The 21,179-nt window shown below is 32.4% G+C and overlaps 1 protein-coding gene across 1 annotated transcript in view; it reads left to right on the top strand.

Moving 5' to 3' along the window:
• Positions 1–11,649: 11,649 nt before the first annotated feature.
• The window catches only part of LOC124543229 (phytanoyl-CoA dioxygenase domain-containing protein 1), a 30,218-nt gene continuing 20,688 nt past the window's right edge, over positions 11,650–21,179 (top strand). Inside the window, exon 1 of the mRNA XM_047121366.1 lies at positions 11,650–11,755. Within this exon, the coding sequence (XP_046977322.1) occupies positions 11,732–11,755 (24 nt within the window). The 5' untranslated portion in view covers positions 11,650–11,731. The remainder of the gene's footprint in view (positions 11,756–21,179) is intronic.

Here is a 21,179-nt window from a genome sequence, read left to right as displayed (position 1 = left end):
GTTTTTTTGCTTTTTAGTATCTAATTAAGAGAATATATGTATGATATAAGTTTTCAAATGTTTATTTTATAGCCGATTGTTACTTTTAACATTTTTATTAATAAAAATAGCACTATATAACAATTTAGTATGATTTGCTCAACCTCAAAGAAAAAGTGATCCGATTCGCCTCGGTCTACCCTACATATTGACTTAATATCCATGAGTCCATAGTTGGTAATGAACTTCAACTCTGGACTAGACTCACAATTACCGAATTTCGTTTGTTCTCGAGCAAATCCGATCATTCCTACGACGGTTGAATATCCGAACGTGGTTTTGGTACAATCTTGTTAAACTCCGACCTGGTGAAACTAACGAGTGTACAGTTTATCTTTTGAGCGTCTGTTACTAATGACAAGAGAATGTCTGTTGTTAAAAGTTGTGTCATTTCACTGCTCGTAAATTATATACAATAAACTAAAACGAGCAAACCCAGGCAAGCACCACTATATATATGAGCTAAATTTGTGTTTATAATTCATCTCGTGCGCGGCGGTGAAGGAAAACATCGTGAAGAAACCTGCATGTGTCTAAATTCTGTCACATGTGCATTCCAAAAACCCGAATTCCGTTAATGGAAGAGGAGGCCTTATCTCAGCAGTGGGAAATGTACAGAAGTGTTACTTTACTTTACGTTTGTTTAAACTAAAAAGATGATTCAATTTTACCGAATGCATTTTTAAACAATGCTGCAAGTTCAATGCTAATATTTCTTTTTTATATGAGCTTTTGAATGTATTAATCGACCAAGTCATAAAGAAAGGTTTAACTTTTGTTTCGTCGTGTCTATACAATGATTGTCATTGTTTGTTTTGAAACTATGTGGAAAGGAGTCCTGAGCTCTTAGTTTCAGTTCACATACTTTCTTTCAAAGGCTATTCGTATGCAATAGTGGATGGACAACAACAACAACAGCCTGTAAATTCCCACTGCTGGGCTGACGGCCTCCTCTCCCTTTGAGGAGAAGGTTTGGAACATACTCCACCACGCTGTTCCAATGCGGGTTGGTGGAATACACATGTGGCAGAATTTCTATGAAATTTGTCACATGCAGGTTTCCTCACGATGTTTTCCTTCACCGCTGAGCACGAGATGAATTATAAAGACAAATTAAGCAGATGAATCAGCGGTGCTTGCCTGGATTTGAACCCGCAATCATCGGTTAAGATGCACGCGTTCTAACCACTGGGCAGTCTCGACTCAGTAGATAGACAATTGATGAAAATGACCCTTATCATCTACATCATATACCATGATATTCATGCTAGCAATAAACCATTTTATTGATTTCACAAATAAAATGAAATATAAAGATACAAAATATTCTTATTCAAAGTTTGGACAAAATGATGATAATGATGGGCAGTCGAATCTGTGGCGGAATGTATCGCAAATTATAGTAACGTTAGCTGTAATTGACCGAAACCGCACAGATTTGGTTTTGCATCGGTTATCGGGCGTGTATCAGTTTGATAATAAACAAGTTTAATGATCCAATGTTAAATGAATTGTATAATTGTATATTTATTATATACAAGTATACAATTAAGTGAAAATATTAAACTTTACGTACATGAGATTGTATTTAACTCAAATCCGTTTATTCAATGTAGAAACATTACACTTACTTATAGATTGTATTTCTACCATCAGTTTGAGAAAGGAAAAACCCTGACCTGAGAAGAACCGGCAAAAGAAAAACAGCACGTCTTTTTCTTTTATTTTTTTGTCAAATTAAGATTAATTCATAATAAATAAATTACTTACTTTGGTCTATCCTAGGGATCCTTCACTTTTGAAATCAGCTCTTTATTTTTGAAAACGTCAAACACTTTTGATAGTTTCGCCTACAGACAATAAATTTGGAGAAGTAATTCCGTATACAATGTAATACGAAAATTGTTAATGTTTTTATGTTTTCTATTCAACCATTGGCCACAGTTGGTTCATAGTTTGGCCTTCGAAATAAAAAGTTAATCTCTTCTAGCCTGACAACGTTTGTGTTAGATTTAATGGGGTTTTGGATTAAGTAGTTACGATAAGAAATTATCTTTTTGATCATAGCCAACATTGGTTATATACAGTGTTTATGATATTATAATTTATTCAATTAAGTCTCCCTCTAGCTGACTTGAACAACCCCTTCTGAAGATCTTTATATTATTTTTTTTTTTTGTATAAACTTGATTCAACTCAATCAATGTGCAGGCATCTATTTATTTTTACATACATTTCGTTTAACCTCGTGTATTTTTCGAAAACATAAATAACATTTCCAAATAAGTAATCCGTTATTCTCTCCAACGACCGGTTTAATTAAAACCGTACGATAAAAGTTCATTCTAATTAAGTAATGAAATTTCGGTGCTTGATGGTTGATTACTTACAATTACACAATTATTATAAATAAACTTTATTAATTTTATAACGTATGACAAATCGACTGCCATAGTAAAACAATTACTATTGCAATATTTTTATACATGTAGTCGCCCGCGGCTTCTGTTATTTGCTAGGCAAAAAAAGAATGTTCTTTCTTGGAGTTCAAGTTTGCTTCATAACAAATTTCATAAAATTTGGTTCAGCGGTTAAGCCGTGAAAGATTGACATACAGAGTTTTTTTCATATTTATATTATTATACTATAGATTAAAATTTAAGCGCCTGATATATTTTTATATTAAAATCACAAAAACATTTTTGTGCCTTATTAATAATATTAGGATTTCTTTTAAGGTTCGACGGGTTATTAAAATATAATATTATGGAATATAAATGTGAATTATTTTCTTTCATATACTAGTAATACAATGAAATAATGACTGCAAAGTAAGTGATCGCATCCGCCCATAAATTTAGATGTTGGGTAGCTTTAATTTGTTTTTGCTTGTCAAATGGAATTACAAATCATCTAATTACACGGTCAAAGATTAGGCCTGTTCCCTAAGCCTGTACACAGCGGGTTTGAATATTTTTATTCACCTTTTTATCCCTTTGCATTTATAATATTTAATTTTAATATTTTATAAATATAATACTAGAATAGCATAATAACTTATAATTTACTAGCGACTCGCCCCGGCTTTGCACGGGTACAATACGATACTAAATAAACTACACATCAGAAGCTTCTAAAATTTTATCAGTGTTTCTTTACTATATTTTCCAAATTATATTGTATACAACAACTTTTCTCTTGAATCTCTCTTACTAAAAAAAAAGGACAAACAGCGGTAAGCGACTTTGTTTTATACTATGTATTTCAATCACTCGATAACTCATAAGTCGTTTTGATACTGAAGCTAAATGTCTCTTCAATGAATATTATTTAAATTATTTTAATGTAATTATGATTTATGCTGTTTAATTAAATATTTATTTCGTAATAAATTTTAAATATTTTAGAAGATATTACACCGTTTGTAATCGGGAATTATATTATTTACATTGGGATGTACAGACAAGTTTTAGGGAGCAGTTTGTAGACCAACTTTTTAACTCAACCGCAGAGAATCAGCTTAAGGATAAGTGATCCAGGATAATAAGGACAAGGAAGTGAAGACGAAACGACTTATACTGGCCGCTATACTAATAACCACGACAGAAGGACCTGATTTTAAGGCCTTCATTTCGGGCAGCCAGGTTTGTGAATAATCTTTTAATTTGTCATTAGTAATATTATTTTAATTTTACGATATCAAGATCTATCTAACCGTAAATTACATTAAAATTGTTAACTCTTCGACATACATGTTGTGGGACCCTCACTTTTGTGGCGATCATAGGCAGTTGCCAAGGCTCTCCCTTAAATCCGACCTTGATACCGTGGTTATGGATATAGTAAAAGAGTAAAGTAAAGTAATAGCCAGTAAATTTCCTACCGCTGGGATACGGCCTCCTCTTCCATTAAGGAGAGGGTTTGGAACATATTCCAGCACGCTGTTCCAATGCGGGTTGGTGGAATGCACATGTGGCAGAATTTCGATGAAATTAGACACATACAGGTTTCCTCACGATGTTTTCCTTTACCGCCGAGCACGAGATAATTTAAACACAAATTAAGCACATATATATAGTCGTGCTTGCCAAGGTTTGAACTCGCAATCATCGGTTGAGATGCACGCGTTCTAACCACTGGGCCATTTCAGTTATGGATATACCACCAGTTATTTTATTTGTTCAACTGCTTCATATTTGTCTAACTTTATTGCTCCAAACTGTGTTGTTTGTTATTGCTCTCTCTCACAATGATTCTATGGTTAGTGTATTTGACAAAATACATTTGAATAATAAAATTGTTTACACGTTATCTACAAATTAAGGACATAATCTTAGACAGGTTGTTCGGATACTTTATTTATGTTAGAGCTCTGTGCAAGGCGGGCTGGGAAGTTACCACCCACTAGATGTTCTAACACCACATAGACTTCGGTTTAACCACATATTGTTGTGTTCCAGATTCAAGGATGAACTAGCGTTCTTATTATTCGAATTAGTGTTCAGGCACAATGACCATAACATCAGGCAACGTCAGGAATGGTTTCTTTCATTGTTTTTTTTTTGTTGATGGCGCTGTTGAAAACTAAATATCAGCTGACTTATTAACTAGACCGCCCAACTATGTCATAAAAAACAACAATATGTACTTTTCTTCAAAAACCACAAACATCGGAATTGGAACAGCTGGACTTTGTCTCAACGCGATATAATCTGAATATTTTCCTTTTTTACAAGACTGACCAATTACAACTTTATCCATTAATCTTAATTCGTGTAACATAACTCCAAGCCTTAACATGCAATAATAGTTTGTTTAAAATTAAATAGAATACATTTAAGGTAACGTTTCGTGCAATTTAATGAAACACGGTACAATAAACATAGTTATAGTCTGAAATTAGAGACGCGTTCTGTAAATTAAACGTGCTCGAGAACTGAGATGAGGTGTGTATTAAAACTTACCTACTGTTTTCATAACATACTACAAAGCTCCTCCCATCCAGTCTGTATGTTTGCTTACAAAAACGTTCCTCTCCTAGATTGACCATCTATTAAAAATTTAAATGGTATCTAAATCTGTTGCGTAATTTTAAAGATTTAAACATACATAGGGACAAACGGTGGTGGCAGACAATAATGACAGTGACTTTGTTTTACGTATACTATGTGAAAATGATGATGATGGTAATAAGTCAGGGTTTTGTGTTAATTAGGTGAAATGTAGCGATGATTGTTGATCATATCCGAAATCACACCGTCTACGAGAATTCCTATTGTAAACCAAAATAGTTATGTTCGTATGTATCACGATCATGTTTTATGCTAGCCCTTACCCTACTCGTGCGAAGTCAGAAGAACCAGTATGCATATATAGGCTATTATTCCGCCACTCATTTCTACTTATAACAGTAGCTTGCTTCAGTCAGAAGAGGATATGCAAACTACTTAGTATATTATACAAACACACGTGTACAAATAAATGCCGTAGCACATGTCGACTTAATGACGTCACTAAAATCGTGGGGCACAAGATTAATTATAAACATAGGTTAAGTTTACGAAACTCTTAGATAGACGTGCGCGCTCTAGAAAGTACGACCACGAAATCAAAATCAAAATCAAAATAAACTTTATTCAAGTAGGCTTTTATAAGCACATTTGAATCGTCATTTTACAATTAAGTGAAGCTACCACCGGTTCGGAAAGTAGATAGTACCGAGAAGAACCGGCAAGAAACTCAGTAGTTACTCTTTTTTAACATTTAAAAAATACAACGTCATGTTAATTAAATACAATTATTTAAATTAATGTATCCTGCTTGGAAGTCAACAGGTACACGAACAAGATTGTCATGTAAGTCCGTTGTCTCGTTTCTTTTGAGGTGAGTTAGTTTGTTATGTGTTAACGTTATGTGTTACACACTCCCTTACACTCTCACACAAAAACAAAAAAAAACATATTTATCTAAACTAAGAAATAACGGATTTAAATTTCAATTAAATCTTTTTTGAGGAGACATACTTATATTGGCACGTCCTGACGATTTAATGGTCTTCGTATGTGAATTCTGCCCAGTCCTGTTCTGGTGTGGACATAAGAGAATAGCAAAAACATCTGTTTCACACACATTTGTGCAATGTTGTAGATCCTGTGCAGTTGGTTGGCTTCCGTTCAGGATGATCACTGACCGAAATCGCTTTGAAATACATCACATTATATTAATGATATTATGATATATGATAATCATCCTGGGATACCTGGATGGAACGAAGTTCGGTATATTCGTGCCGAAAGCATACATATATATTATATGTTAAAAACAACAAGACAAATTTAGAGACAAAAAAAATAGTTCCGGTTTGTCTGTCTGTTTGTTGCGACTAATCTCTAAAACGGCTGGACCGATTTTGACGAGACATTCACTGGCAGGTACCTAATGTGATAAGGTTGACTTAGGCTACTTTCGTTTTAGAATTATATATTACATAAAAAATCACGCTGCAATACCCAAATACTGTCCATTATTGCTCGCAGCCCTCGAACATATACATATATAGTGTTGTGGATATGATTATTTCTATTACTTAGCAGTATACATACCTATTTCAATTATACATCTTTTCTGTATTTATATCGCTAATTAGAGTTCATAAAATGGAACAATGTTGTAATTATGAAAATGAAGGAGGCACTTAGATAACAAAGGAAGCAATCACTGCTATCTTTACCTTAATATTAAATTGCAGTGATTCCTGTTCAAGTCGTTAATGTAACCGCGCCGGTAATATTGTATCAAGTAGACTTTAAAAAGTGCCGTAATTGTAAAAATGTTTTTTAAACCAACGGTTCGAATTGAAACAATTGTGAAGAGCGAACGGAAACTCGATAGACTATAAATCCGACTCATTTTATTATATTTCTCAATTATTATATTCGATTCAAAAAATACATTCAGTTGGCTGCAAATTAAACATCTTTATTAACATAAGAATTAACAACATTAAATGCTTAAATATATATATACAAATATGAACTAAAACTAGTTACTGTATAAATCTTGACCGCGTGGAATGGTGGCAAGAATGCTAGCAGCATTTCCCCGTTGAATCGCAATTCCGATCCTCTGGGCAAAAAACGAACCAGCCCTCCTGTCACCAGTGGAGGCAATGAGGCGAGGTGTTATACTTTTGATGAAGCTTTTTGCAAATTAAACTATATTTTTATGCAATACAATATAATTCGATACATCATCGCTCGAGATTGTTTCTTCTTTGAAATTTTCAGTATTATTTCTTTGATTATGTTACTTACCAAAGTTACAAAATATATTTCCCATGTCTTTTAAGTGATGATTGCAGTTCCTAGGAAGGCACCGCCTAAGTAACATGTGCTACAACATTGTGAGGATATCTGTATTTCTCTAATTACAAAGAAATTCTGGTACGTCTTTATCCACCGACCTGCATTGAAGCAGTGTGGTGGAATATGCTCAAAACCTTCTCCTCAAAGGGAGCGGAGGCCGTAACTCAGCAGTGGGAATTTCACAGGCTGTTACTATTGCTTTTGTTATTAATCTCTTTGGCGATAGTGGGAAAAACTGCAAGTCTCTAATTTCAATGAAAGACAAGCACATGCCTCTCCTTCGTGGTCTCAAACACCTAAACAGATGTGTGTGAGTATGTGTAGACTAAAGACATTAGTATCTCACCTTAAATCATAGGTCTTGGAACTAATTTTCTTGATTACAATATTTTGGATGTTCTGCTAATTGCCATTTGGATAGTGATAATAATTATCTAAATTCTACTTATTTACAGAACTTTAGGTAAGTGGGTAAGTTCCTCTCTGAAAATAATATATAACGGAGCAGCGTGTCCGAGCCCGTTTTTAAAAATCATGACGCCAGCATAGCTGACCATACCGGCGGGCGCTTGATCTTTTATAACAAAAATAGGCGGTATTCACTCAACACAACAGCTGTTTACAAACACTTAAATATATTAGACCAATTTAACATTTCAAAATTCACTAAAAATTATTAATTTAAGAATCAAACAGTTTTAAATAATTAAAATAAACATTCCTGGACACGTGTTTTTCTTAAATTCGTGGTTTCGCGCCGACATGTGTAATTGGGTATTTATTTAGTTTGATTATAGTTGTTTATATGTAATTTTTTATATGTTTTCCAATTGTTATTACTTTAGCTCTATTAATCTAAAATATATAATTTTAGTAGATAGCATAAGGTATTTATAAATAAACTAATAAAAATAATAGCCATAAGAACAATTAGCAGATGTTTAGTATAAGAATAAATATAAAGCTTGGCGCAAATCTGATTGCTTAGACTTAATGTCATTAATAAAATAAACCAGAGTAGATAAGTGTGTTATAAAAGCTGTGCCTGATACGTTATAATTGTAACAATAATGAAACACGCAGCTAATACATTGCTCCTAAGAATCTATCAGGCGATAAAATAAAATCCAATCACATTTATTTATAGAACTCGCCCAATGACCAATACTTCATATTTGATGCATATCTCATTTTGTACTTGCACAATATTTAATTGCTCAGTACACATTTAATTAATCGTCAACTAGTTTGTGATTAAGGTAGGTTGCCAAAATCATTAACTTATGTTTAAACATGTATGATTTATTTTATATTTGTCTTGCGACATAAAAAGTACTCTGGAAATTATTTCTGTCAAAAGAATATATACAAGATTGCTAAAAATAGTTGTCCAATCACTTATAGTATTTATGAATCAAGATTAAAAATTGTTGTCTAACAAATCATAACAGCTTGGAACAATTGCGAGGTGACAACATGCCCATACTTAGAAGGTCAATCCTAGAAAACAAATAAAATTATAAGTAATTATTATACAGTGAGGGTACGGTGCATTTGCAAAAACAGCGCACTTGATTAGGTCGGTGGACTAACTTGATGGTGGTGGGACTCGAGTGCACGCAGAAGTCAGAATAATGTCTACTTTGGCACACCTTGGTAGAGCAGGTCCAGCAGATCATGATGTTGATTTAATCTATTGACAGGTGATTTAATATTAACAAGAAGTGAAAATTTTTGACTGTTCATAAATGATTTTTATACATTGGGCATACTCGATATATGGGTATAGTTACAGTACCTCAATCATAGGATCAGCTATCATGTCAAAGAAATGTAGATGACCATTTTCGTCTACAAATATAGAATTTGACAATATAATTATTAAAGCCTTGTTAAAACAAAATAAATCTAATGATTGTTCTCAACTGCTAAATTCCTTTAACCTTATTATTCATACCAGATTTGAGCGTAGTCCCCATTATACCCAAGAATATCCATATCCTCATACGACACATCGTAACTGCCATTTTTCAAGGAAATATAAGATATCGAATCATCATAATCAGCAGCAGCAGCCCATGTTTGTCCACAGCTGGACATATGCCTTTCCAAACGCACGCCACTGTGGTCTTTCTGCAGCTACCGGCATCCAGCTCCAGCCTGCCGTCTTGCGTAAATCGTCACTCCATAGTGCCTGAGGACGTCCTATACTACATTTGCCGAGACCCGATCTCCACTCTAGGCCACGTTTTCCCCAGCGGTTATCGGTTCCACGACAAATATGACTAGCCCACTGCCACTTCAGCTTACTAATCCCGTGGGCTTTGTCACAGATATCGAATAACATCAGCAAATTTCAATAAATAAACTCTGACACATTCAATACATTTCGTAGAATATTTGTGTGAGCTGGTGATTCCAAATCTTGTTTAAGGTGATCATAATGCTTTTAGCATGACTAATATTATTTTCGAGCAAATGTTTTCAAATAAACTTCCTGCAATTTACTTCTTTCTCTGTAATTATGGGTGTACTAGTCCCGAGCTAATTTTGTATTATTTGTCATGATTTTTAAATTAGTCAACTCGTTCAGAAGCCTATAACGCTACTGGACATGCATTTATATTTAATCTGTGGAATTTCTACCGTTAGAAAGAAGTCAATAAGCTACAGGTTTATAAGAAAACCCTAAGTAAACTTCGTTGACTAATATTTATATGACTGTATACAAAAGGTAGCTAGAAAGGTATTTCATGTACGTGGAACCAAAGTTAGAATTCTTTGAAAGCCTTAGATGGATTTATGTAAAAGCTTTCGATTTAAATATCACCTTGTTCCCTATGTATATATACATAACTGTTGATATTTACTAAATATACAACCATGATACGCTATTTTCTTTCCTGTATTCTTTAAATACTATTTATTATAATGGTCAATTTTACATTTCACTTTCTGAAAATTACCAATTTGTGTCTTCGATGAGTTTCAATTTTTTCACAGACATAGTCTGCATATACACCTGAGGCAGATAGCCTGGATTGTTTAGACCTAAAACAAATTGTTATTATGCTCGTACAATAATATATGTATACTTTTATAAAGTTGTAATGTCATCGTAGCTAAATTAACATGTATACAAACAACAATAACAAGAATTATTCACTTTTCCAGATTTAAACTAAACAGATAATCACATCGTCGGGAATTATGATAATTAGTAAAAGGTAGTAAAATTGTTTGTTTCTAAATCTTATGGCCTTTGATTAGATACAATATTGGGCAGTATGCCAAAAGGCCTTTAGAGAAGGGTCTATGCCGGAAGACTGTAGTAATAATCAAGATGTTTTGAATAAACAGCCGAACTAGATTAAATAACTTTATTATCTCATAGAAACTTACCAACATTGGTTTCTATGTTTAAGGTTAATAGACTTGTCGCCGTTTGGTTTCCATGAATGTTTTTTCACCCTAGTATTGATTCATGGTGGTTTTTATAGTATCCATAATGTCGCGACTTACTTTGAGAGCTATAACAATATGTCTAAACTATAACCAAGCTCTACAAAGATCTACACTACTATAATAATATTAGAAGTGCGAAAGAAATTCTGTCTGTACGGATAAACTACTGAACCGAGTTTGATCAAACTTTCTATGGATCAAGCCTAAAAGAAGATCATAACTACATTTTATGTTGTCGATCTGTGCCCAAACCTAGGTAACAACTAGTAGATATATAAACACAAACAAGATGAGCATAGCTACTAGAATAAGCAACTTAAATTTAATTTTAATTATATTTTTCACAGTGGAAGTTCAACAACTTCCAAACATTATCGAACACTCCAAACAAAGATAATATAAAGGCGTGCTACTCACCAATATCTCCGTAAAATTAATACAGTATAAACATTTCAACGATTACTCAGATCCATATTTGTTAATATATTAATTTCAAAATTTTAAACTTTGTTACTATTGACATAAAGTATCATTTGCTTTGCTTGTGCTTGATTCATTCGCGTACAGATGGTGTCAAACGCGCCCCCGCCCCTTGCTGCGTCATTGAGTAATAAGCGCAGACGCAACCAACGCTTCGATCTCTACGAGAATAATCACGAACGTCATGTCCACGGAAAACTAACCGCGCACGTTCAATCATCGTCTCGGTATTTAGCCAGCGATGTATGAGTAACACATTATTTATACATCGTATTTTAAAAACTCGAAGCCGCTATACGGTCCGGAATATTTTGACTCCGATCAGTTGTGTTCCGATTTCTGTTTGCGACGGTTGCTTGGATTTTTCAGAAACATATATAGAAATGCGTCACACTTTACGGAACCAGGTGAATATTTTAGTTCATAGTCTTTATTAGCGCTTAGCGAATGTTTTGGCAAGCGTTCCTTGAACTTAGCCTTGCTGTTTTATCTATTTGGGATGCGTCTGCGCATAGCCGTCTATTGAAAATAATTTATACTTTTTGTTTTCATATGCTCTAACCTGTGTACCATTTCATCTTTGATCTACTAATACTTAAATATTTAATATTTACGACTACGTGTATATTATATATAAGCATACCCTTTATTGCTGTGTTTGATTTCACCGTATATGCGCAAATAGAATTATTTGTATGAGTTAGTAAAAATAACTATTCAGATAATACATGTCACAAAATGTTATCAACTTTATCGCTTAAGTGAACTCGACAGTTAAATTATTAAATACCTAGCATATGATGTAACTATGGTTTTTTAATCCTTACTGGTTCAGTCCGCTATTAAATCTTTACAAATAATATTCTCCCATTTACGTTTAAGAACTCTAAATTGTTTCTAGTTCATAACAAAAAGATTTATGCACATCTGTATAGCATTATAAGTATACCATTCTTGTATCGCAAACCTTATGTAATGTGGACCTCAGAATATACATACATAATCCTGTCCCGAGTGGAAAAAGTATAGTCGTCTTCTCAACTTGTTACGCGACTAACAAAATATATATTTAAGTATGGAGGTGAGTGACCCGAAATACGTCGCACTTTTTCGAACAATAAAACAGATGTGTTTAAAAGTTCACAGTGAACAATGATTTCTTGAAATAAACATTCATTTTGCATTAAACAAGTTACAACTTAGCTATTAATTATAATTTAATGTGTTTCTAATGTTCTTCATCCCAAAAAAATCGCCTCTTGTTTTTTTTTTTTCATTAGTATCAAAACAGTATATATTATGTTTATATATTTGTTGTACAAGCAGCTAATAAGGGTAAACGCTTTCACTTCTATCAGAAAACAGGAATTAACATATATACGTATTGTATATTTAAAAGATAATGTTATTGTGTAAAGAGTCTATATCCAATTCTGCGATATATTCCGGTCACATTTCCGATGAGTACATACAAAGACATTATTATATAAGACTAGCCAACATACAAATAAACATACTCCAGAATTTATTTATTTACGATATCACATTAGAAACTTCTAAAATTATCAGTGTTTCTTCACTATTTTGTTCATCTATTATATACAAAAACTTTCCTCTTGAATCACTCTATCTATTAAAAAAACCGCATCAAAATTGTTCCGTAATTTTAAAGATATAAGCATACATAGGGGCAGACAGCGGTAAGCGACTTTGTTTTATTCTATGTAACAATGATAATGATAAATTTGTCACAGTACGAGTACATTCCGATCGTAAAATGTTGTAAGACGACTTAATATGATGATACGGTCGATTAGGGCGTTTAATTATTATAATTATTGTATTAAGGTCGAATTCCAGTTTCCGATGATAGGTTTTTTGTTAATTGTAAATTTCGAGTTTCTTGTTATAGAATATATATAAGTTTGTCACTGTTATAAATAAACTATACAATATTATTGGTAGTCATGTAGTCGAGGGCAGTCACAGCATCATAACTACATAGAACTTTTTTGTATTCAGACAAATTCGTGTCAATTCGCGTTCATGCAAATGTATAAACAACATGCATATATATTGTTGTATTACCAAGTACATATTTTATTTATTTTTATTTATATACTTTATTGCTAAACACATCTGCTCTTATATACTCAACATAATAGAAACTAAAAAATGTTTTTCAGTTTATTTCATAGTGCATCAAAACTCAATTATTTCTTGGTTGTTACCTCGTACTAACTACATATCAGATGTAAATTAAGCAATTTTAACTCATGTCAAAAAATTAATTTAAGCATATCTGAAGCCTTGAGCTCAGACTAACAATTGATCACTCCATAATTTCTAAGTTGAAGTCCTACTAATAAAAGCGAAAGTTTGTGAGGAAGGATGTATGTATGTTTGTACCTTTTTCCTAAAAAAACTACTGAACGGATTTGGGTGAAATTTTACTGTAATATAGGCAATACATTAGAATAACATATTAGCTACAATTTATAATGATTGTATGTGAGTTAGTCATAATATAAAGATACATATCAAGTACCCAAAAGCCGGGGCGGGTGAATAGTGAAGAAATGTGTGTCTGCACAAGTATGCGACGATTTAACAACTGTGTCGGCCAAAAACGTCTGCCCAATAATTGCCCTTTAATTAAAAACCGGCCTGTTGTTTAAGCGAGAGATAATTTATAGGCGAGCACTCACGATTCAGTTGTAGTTGATTAACAATTCAACGACTACAACAAAAAACAATTCAAATTGAATAATAGTTCAAAATCCATTCAAAATTATATCAAAATAATTTTAAGTATAGTACGCCTAATAGAATTTTTTATTGCTTCATGTTACTTGAAAGTTAAGACTTCGAATTGTTTTTAATTAAGGCGCGGTTTAAGAATACATAGAGAACATTTGCTTAGATACTTAACTTTATTGATAATGAAAATATGTAGACGAAATAAATTGATTTATAGTAAAATGTTTAGTCTAGAGGCACTAAAACACATATCTGTTTTGAACTAATTTAGACGACCTCCGTGGTTGAGTGGTGTGTAAACCGGTTTTCATGGGTACGCCACTCTGAGGTTCCGGGTTCGATTCCCGGCTGAGTCAATGTAGATTATCATTAGTTTTCTATGTTGTCTTGGGTCTGGGTGTTTGTGGTGCCTTTGTTACTTCTGATTTTCCATAACACAAGTGCTTTAGCCACTTACATTGGGATCACAGTAATGTATGTGATGTTATCCAAGAAAAATAAATCTAAGTCTAATAGAATTTTTTATTGCTTCATATTACTTGAAAGTAAGTTAAGACTTCAAATTGTTTTTAATTAAGGCGCGGTTTAAGAATACATAGAGAACATTTGCTTAGATACTTAACTTTGTTGATAACGAGAATATGTAGACGAAATAAATTGATTTATAGTAAAATGTTTAGTCTAGAGGCACTAAAACACATATCTGTTTTGAACTAACTAACATTATTAGTCAATGTACGAAATATTCTGTACCCGTGGTCTCACATCTTGAATATTAATTAAAATGTTATAAAAATTATTTGAGTGGTTTTATGTCACTTTGTAGCAAAACCCTTAAAGTTTTAATGTAGGTGTTATAAATGTTAAAAAAGAGTAACTACTGAGTTTCTTGCCGGTTCTTCTAGGTAGAATTTACTTTCCAAACGGGTGGTAGTTTCACTTAATTGTAAAATGACGATGCAAAATTGCTTGTAAAAGCCTACTTGAATAAAGTTTATTTTGATATGATTTATTGTATATGTTGTTTTTAAGTTAACTAGCTTAATCGTTTTATATTATAATTTCATAAAGAATACATTTGGAATAAATAATTACATTTGAAATGTTGTTTAAATTAAATTTCTTAGCTTAGAACTTTTTGATTTTTGATTCTAAAATCCATGCATCCATTTGTTTTTATATTGACCTACGAGTCTGCGTATACATAAATAAAATTTTAACAAAAAGAAAAACCGACTTCAAACAAAACACTATTTTAAAACAAATGAATATGCACGAAAAAGTAATAAAAATAATTGCGTATTCAACATATTTTTTAGAGTCTTCCTAAGTTAAATGAAATGAAAAATATTAGACTACTTAAAAGTCGATTAACGATTATATCATGTAGTTATAGTTATTGGTATATTTGGAGCCGGTGTCAGCCACGGTGCCCTTGCCCCAACAATCAAAAGAAAGAAGCGATACGAGCCCCTTGATTGATCCAGTATATTATTGTGTAAAAGGTAATTTGTAAAAAACATATTTGTTAAAGTATTCTCGTATTGTTTTTTGATAGATATACTGTAGGGTTTTATTGGCTGACACCGACTCCAAATATAACAATAATTATAACTACATGATATAATCGTTAATCGACTTTTAAGTAGTCTAATATTTTTCATTTCATTTAACTTAGGAAGACTCTAAAAAATATGTTGAATACGCAATTATTTTTATTACTTTTTCGTGCATATTCATTTGTTTTAAAATAGTGTTTTGTTTGAAGTCGGTTTTTCTTTTTGTTAAAATTTTATTTATTTTTTGATTTTAAGTGATGCTGATGTTGACTAACTAATTTTTTTTAATATGGATAGATTAAGCGTTCCGTTTATATGAGTCAGAAACTACTTCGAGGACAATTTCAAAGAAAATTGCGAATAAAGCAAAAATAGGCTTTCGAAAATGCGGATTTAATACGTCACGCGGCGTGAACTACAAGGATCCCTCGAAAGAGCTGTAATCGAACTCAGCAAAAAAACTTTGAAAAAGACCAACTATATTTCGTACATCATATGACATCACATCACATACACAAAATTTGATTAAAGATAGTAAGAAATTCTGCCCCATATCGCACCCTAACTGCAAGCCGTATAGGAGTTCCATCACTACATAGTATAAAACAAAGTCGCTTTCTCTGTCCCTATATCTTTAAATCTACGCAACGGATTTTGATGCGGTTTTTTTTAAAAGATAGCGTGATTCAAGGGGAAGGTTTGTGTATATAATACATGAACAATATAGTAAAGAAACACTGATAATTTTAGAAGTTTGCGATGTGATGTCGTATATAAACAAATTCTGTAGTATATTTTGTATCAGTATTGCACCCCTGGCGAAGCCGGGGTGGGTAGCTAGTTGATTATAATATTCGGCTATGATAATTACATAAACATAACCACATTACGGAAGGTGACTCAAACATCCAAATAACCTATAAATAAAAGATTCGACCGAGTATCGCTAACGTGCTCCTCAGAATTGTTCCGTTCCCTTCCGTTCCGTCACTTTGTCATGGATCCTGTGCTCAGAACCTTACCAAACTTTCACCAAATTACCCTTGAAGTATATATTTTATAATAAAAAAAGAATTATCAAAATTGGTTAACGTGATTTTCAGTTATTCACTTATTTGTCGCGCATATACATAACGCAAATTTAAGACTTATGTCGTTTTCACATGGATACCATCATCGGAAAAAAAAATAAAAAAAATGGGACCCCACGGGAAGCACTACCTTTCAAACAAAAAAAAAATTATCAAAATCGGTCCACCCAGTGAAAAGTTATGAGGTAACAAACATAAAAAAAAAAAAAAAAAAAAAAATACAGACGAATTGATAACCTCCTCCTTTTGGAAGTCGGTTGAAAACGTCATAAAAATATTATATGAAAAAGATTTTCAAAGCGTTTTTTAAAACAATATATGGTTTACATTTATAGATTTTACTGTTACTGCTAATATTATAACATAACACGTCAATCTCCACGCTTGTATGCCACCTATGCCACTTATATGCTATTTGTCACTGCCGTTTTCAATTTTATTCTAAACGTTGTTTAATCCGTTATTTGCGAATTTGATAGGTGCAATATACAGAAGTATATCTACAATAATCTGCATATATAATTCTATAATAATCTTTTAACACTGTATGCCTTTACAAGGCTTTCTTTTAAGCACCATTTTGTAACATAATTGAGAAAATTACACATAATTTATTACTTTTATCGCTTTTTCGTAGTCATTTTGTAGAAATTTCAAGTTTATTTACAAAGTAAGAAACCTTATTTAATAATTAATTTTCTCCTCTCTTACTGACAGATGTTTTTTCTTATTTCGTTTGTTTAATTTATTCGTGTATTGTTTTTTAATTGTAGTTGCGCATTCGTGTATTTTTGTTTTTCAATAATGGTTGACCGGCACAGAGTGCCTCCAGGCATCGAGTCCGCCTTTTGTTCTAACTGAACAATTCTTTTGGTTCGTGAAGTTTTTTAAATAAATATATCTGTATTAATTTTGAAATAAGTACTATTTTATACATTATTGCCGATACTCTTACTTGGAATTAAATACATGAAACTTTTTTGGACATATTCTCGAAAGTCTCTCTATACTGTTTAAAGCGTGGAGTAATCTTTCGACTGAAACTATAAAACAAAAAAGAAGTACAAAAATCGCACTTATAAAAAAAAATTATATATGTTATACAATTTTTAACAAATAAATTAATAATAAATAATTAAAATGAACTTTATTCGAGTAGACTTTTACAAGCACTTTTAAATCGTCTTTTAAAAATTAAGTGAAGCTATCACCGCTTCGGAAAGTAGATTCTACCGAGAAGAACCACCAAGAAACTCAGTAGTTACAATTTTTAACATTTAAAAAATACAGTCATGTTATACTATGTATACACATATTAATTTAATGCGATCAACAAGGAAAGGAACAGAAAATAATAAAAATATATTTCCACGGTGCTGTTGAGGACCTGACCCGCTTCATAGGATTGTATTTTCAATAGAACGAAACAAATAAACTGCCGGCGATGCATATTGCTTAATACACGATTACGTAGGCGTATCAATAACAATGGCGATGTCTAGTATCAAATATATATGAGATTGCTAGATGCAATTCATACACCTTCAAAGGAAAGCTTCGCAATAGTGAACTCAATATGAGACGTGATATTTCCTTGAAGATTTCTATTAAAGTGGAACCATTTGTACTCATTTGTAAAGACATTTCAAGGATCTGAGACTTTATTCGCTCGAATTGCAAGATGTTATATTAAAATGACGACAGCGCGTTGCTTCTGATCTCCTTTTCGCTTGTGGATTAATCTTAGTTGAATGTCACTTCAATGCAATTCTCTCCATGGCGTGTAAAATTATGTAACGTATAACATTTATTATCCTCTCATAGAAATATCAAGCGCTTCAGCGCTGTCTGTGAAATAAGCGTTGTATTGTAACCACCAAAATTCAGCGCCAAGGACAAGCTTTTCAATCAATTATAGTACGACACAACTTAGATGTAGCATCAAATTCAATAAAAACGATTACTGCCGATTTAAACAACCAATAGAAATAGCTCCCTATCTACAGATTCTTGCGTCAGTTCAACCCGAGAAAACAAGTGCAAGTAAATCGACGTGTCAAATTGACGAATATATTAGGTCATATGAATTTGAAAGTTATTACGTTTCTGTAAAGATCATATTCATATAAGAAATAAATATTGATAATTTGGGATAGCGTACTTAATTCGGATGTGATCGGTTGTACGAATTTTGTCGATGCTACATCTAAGTTGTGTCGTACTTATGTGATTCATTTAAACGATCTTCCATATTGGGTTGTCAATCTAAATATCTCAACAAATACGACCACTTAAAGCCCATTAAATATTTGATATCCCAAATTAATACCAAATCTTCTACTTCTAGTCCGATTGATATAACTTTCAAAATGAGTATAAATACATAGTTTTAGTATGGATATATTGTAGCAAATATGCTAAGATATAGTAACATTTCTTAATTTCTCATATTATCTTTTTATCTTAAACACTTTTGACCTCCAGCCAGGATATACATATTACATACATATATAATTGTATTTAAATAAAATGACTTTTTATTTTTCAATTTTGGAAAAGAGACTAAGTAATTAACCGAGTCTCTCGCCGGTTCTTCTTGGTAAAATCTGCATTCATAACCGGTGGTAGCTTCACTTAATATAGTTTGTTAAATGACCATTCAAAAGTGCTTGTAACAACCTTAGGTTAATCGCTAACTAGTATAAAACAATGTCGTTTTCTTTGTCCTTGTATCCCAATGTATGCAATATTAAATCTATGAAACTGCTAAGGTTTTTGTATATAAAATACATGGACAATATAGCAAAGAAACACTGATAATTTTAGAAGTTTCTAATGTGATGTCGTAAATAAATAAAGTCTATAGTATATTTAGTATCAGCATAACACTCGTGTGAAGCCAGGTCGGGTAGTTAGTAACCTATACTTTGATTTGATTAAAAATTTAAAAATAAATTTAAATAAAATGTAAACGTACACTGCTATTCGATTTAGTATAGACAATATGTTTCAATTAACGTTGGCAAAAAACGACAAGGAACGTGCTCTACTGACACCTACGGGCGGGCGGATCGATCGCCGTGTTACCTGTTCGTTAGGCTGTGTTTGCGTTGCGATATTTGTATATTTCTCAGAACCGTTAAAAATATCCACAGCTATAGTTTTTAAAGTAAAATTGGACAATTACCAAATTAATAAAAACGTATTATAAAATTGATGGTAAGGCTGTCTGTTTAGATACTCGCTTAATATATACTAGCGACCGACCCCTACTTCGCACAGTGGCAATGCTTATACTACATACTCGTATACTGCAGTGTCTTGCAATGTTCACAGTTTCTCAGTCATTCTCTACTTTATTGTACACGTTTTAAAGGTTTTTAAAGGTCTAAGCATACATAGGGATATAGGGACAGAGAAAGCGACTTTGTTTTATACTACATAGTGATTCTAACTTCAAACTATAAAACCAGCATTTTTAAAGTGGTCCTCCTATTTGCAACTACGAACTACGAGAAGTAGTACATTAGTTCTTACAATAATTTCATATCGTTCATCACTTTACATATAATTATTATAAATAAACATGAAACAACATCACATCAATTACTCTGATTCCAATGTAAGTAGCTAAAGCACTTGTGGTATGGAAAATCAGAAGTAACAATGACACCACAAACACCCAGACCCAAGACAAGATAGAAAACTAATGATAACCTACATTGACTCGGCCGGGAATCGAACCCGGGACCTCAGAGTGGCGTACCCATGAAAACCGGTGTACATACCACTCGACCACGGAGGTCGTCAAATAATAATATAAAATAAAATTATAAAAGGTTTTATGTAATTGGGTGACCTACTTTTATTAGTATGTATTACTGTAGTGTGAGTAAGTCCCATGTTGAGTGAGTGAAAGATACAGTACGAAACTTTTAAGGTAAACCCAGAAAGTTCTCGAAAATAGGAGAACGAAAAGTACTTGAAATTAATAGTTAACGAATTCATATACTACAATGAAAATATAATATCATGCGCTTACATACACATTTAAACATGCACAGATTTGAGTTTAATAAAGTCCCTACCGACTGCTTTCTAATGTTGAATATGCCGATAAGAAGCGGCAGCAACTCAGGGAAATCCGCCTGTGAAAGTGAAAAATAGTCTTATTTTCACACATTTGCCATGTGTGAAAATAAGACTATTTTTCACTTATTGGATGTGGAATTTTTTTAATTAAATTTAGAGAAGGATTTCAATTGGAATTCAATAATTAATTTATAAATTGAAATGAATGTACAAAGCCTTATAAAATTGAAACTAGACACGTGTAAGCCAAGGTAAATTAATGAGATGAAATATAGCTATTCCTATATTTCATTCAAAGGAAATAATTATGATTTATTCGTAATGGATGC

This window comes from Vanessa cardui, chromosome Z, assembly GCF_905220365.1.
Source record: "Vanessa cardui chromosome Z, ilVanCard2.1, whole genome shotgun sequence".
Taxonomy (NCBI): Eukaryota; Metazoa; Arthropoda; class Insecta; order Lepidoptera; family Nymphalidae; genus Vanessa; species Vanessa cardui.
Note: the sequence above shows the minus strand (reverse complement) of the source record. Positions and strands in the feature narration are given on the sequence as shown.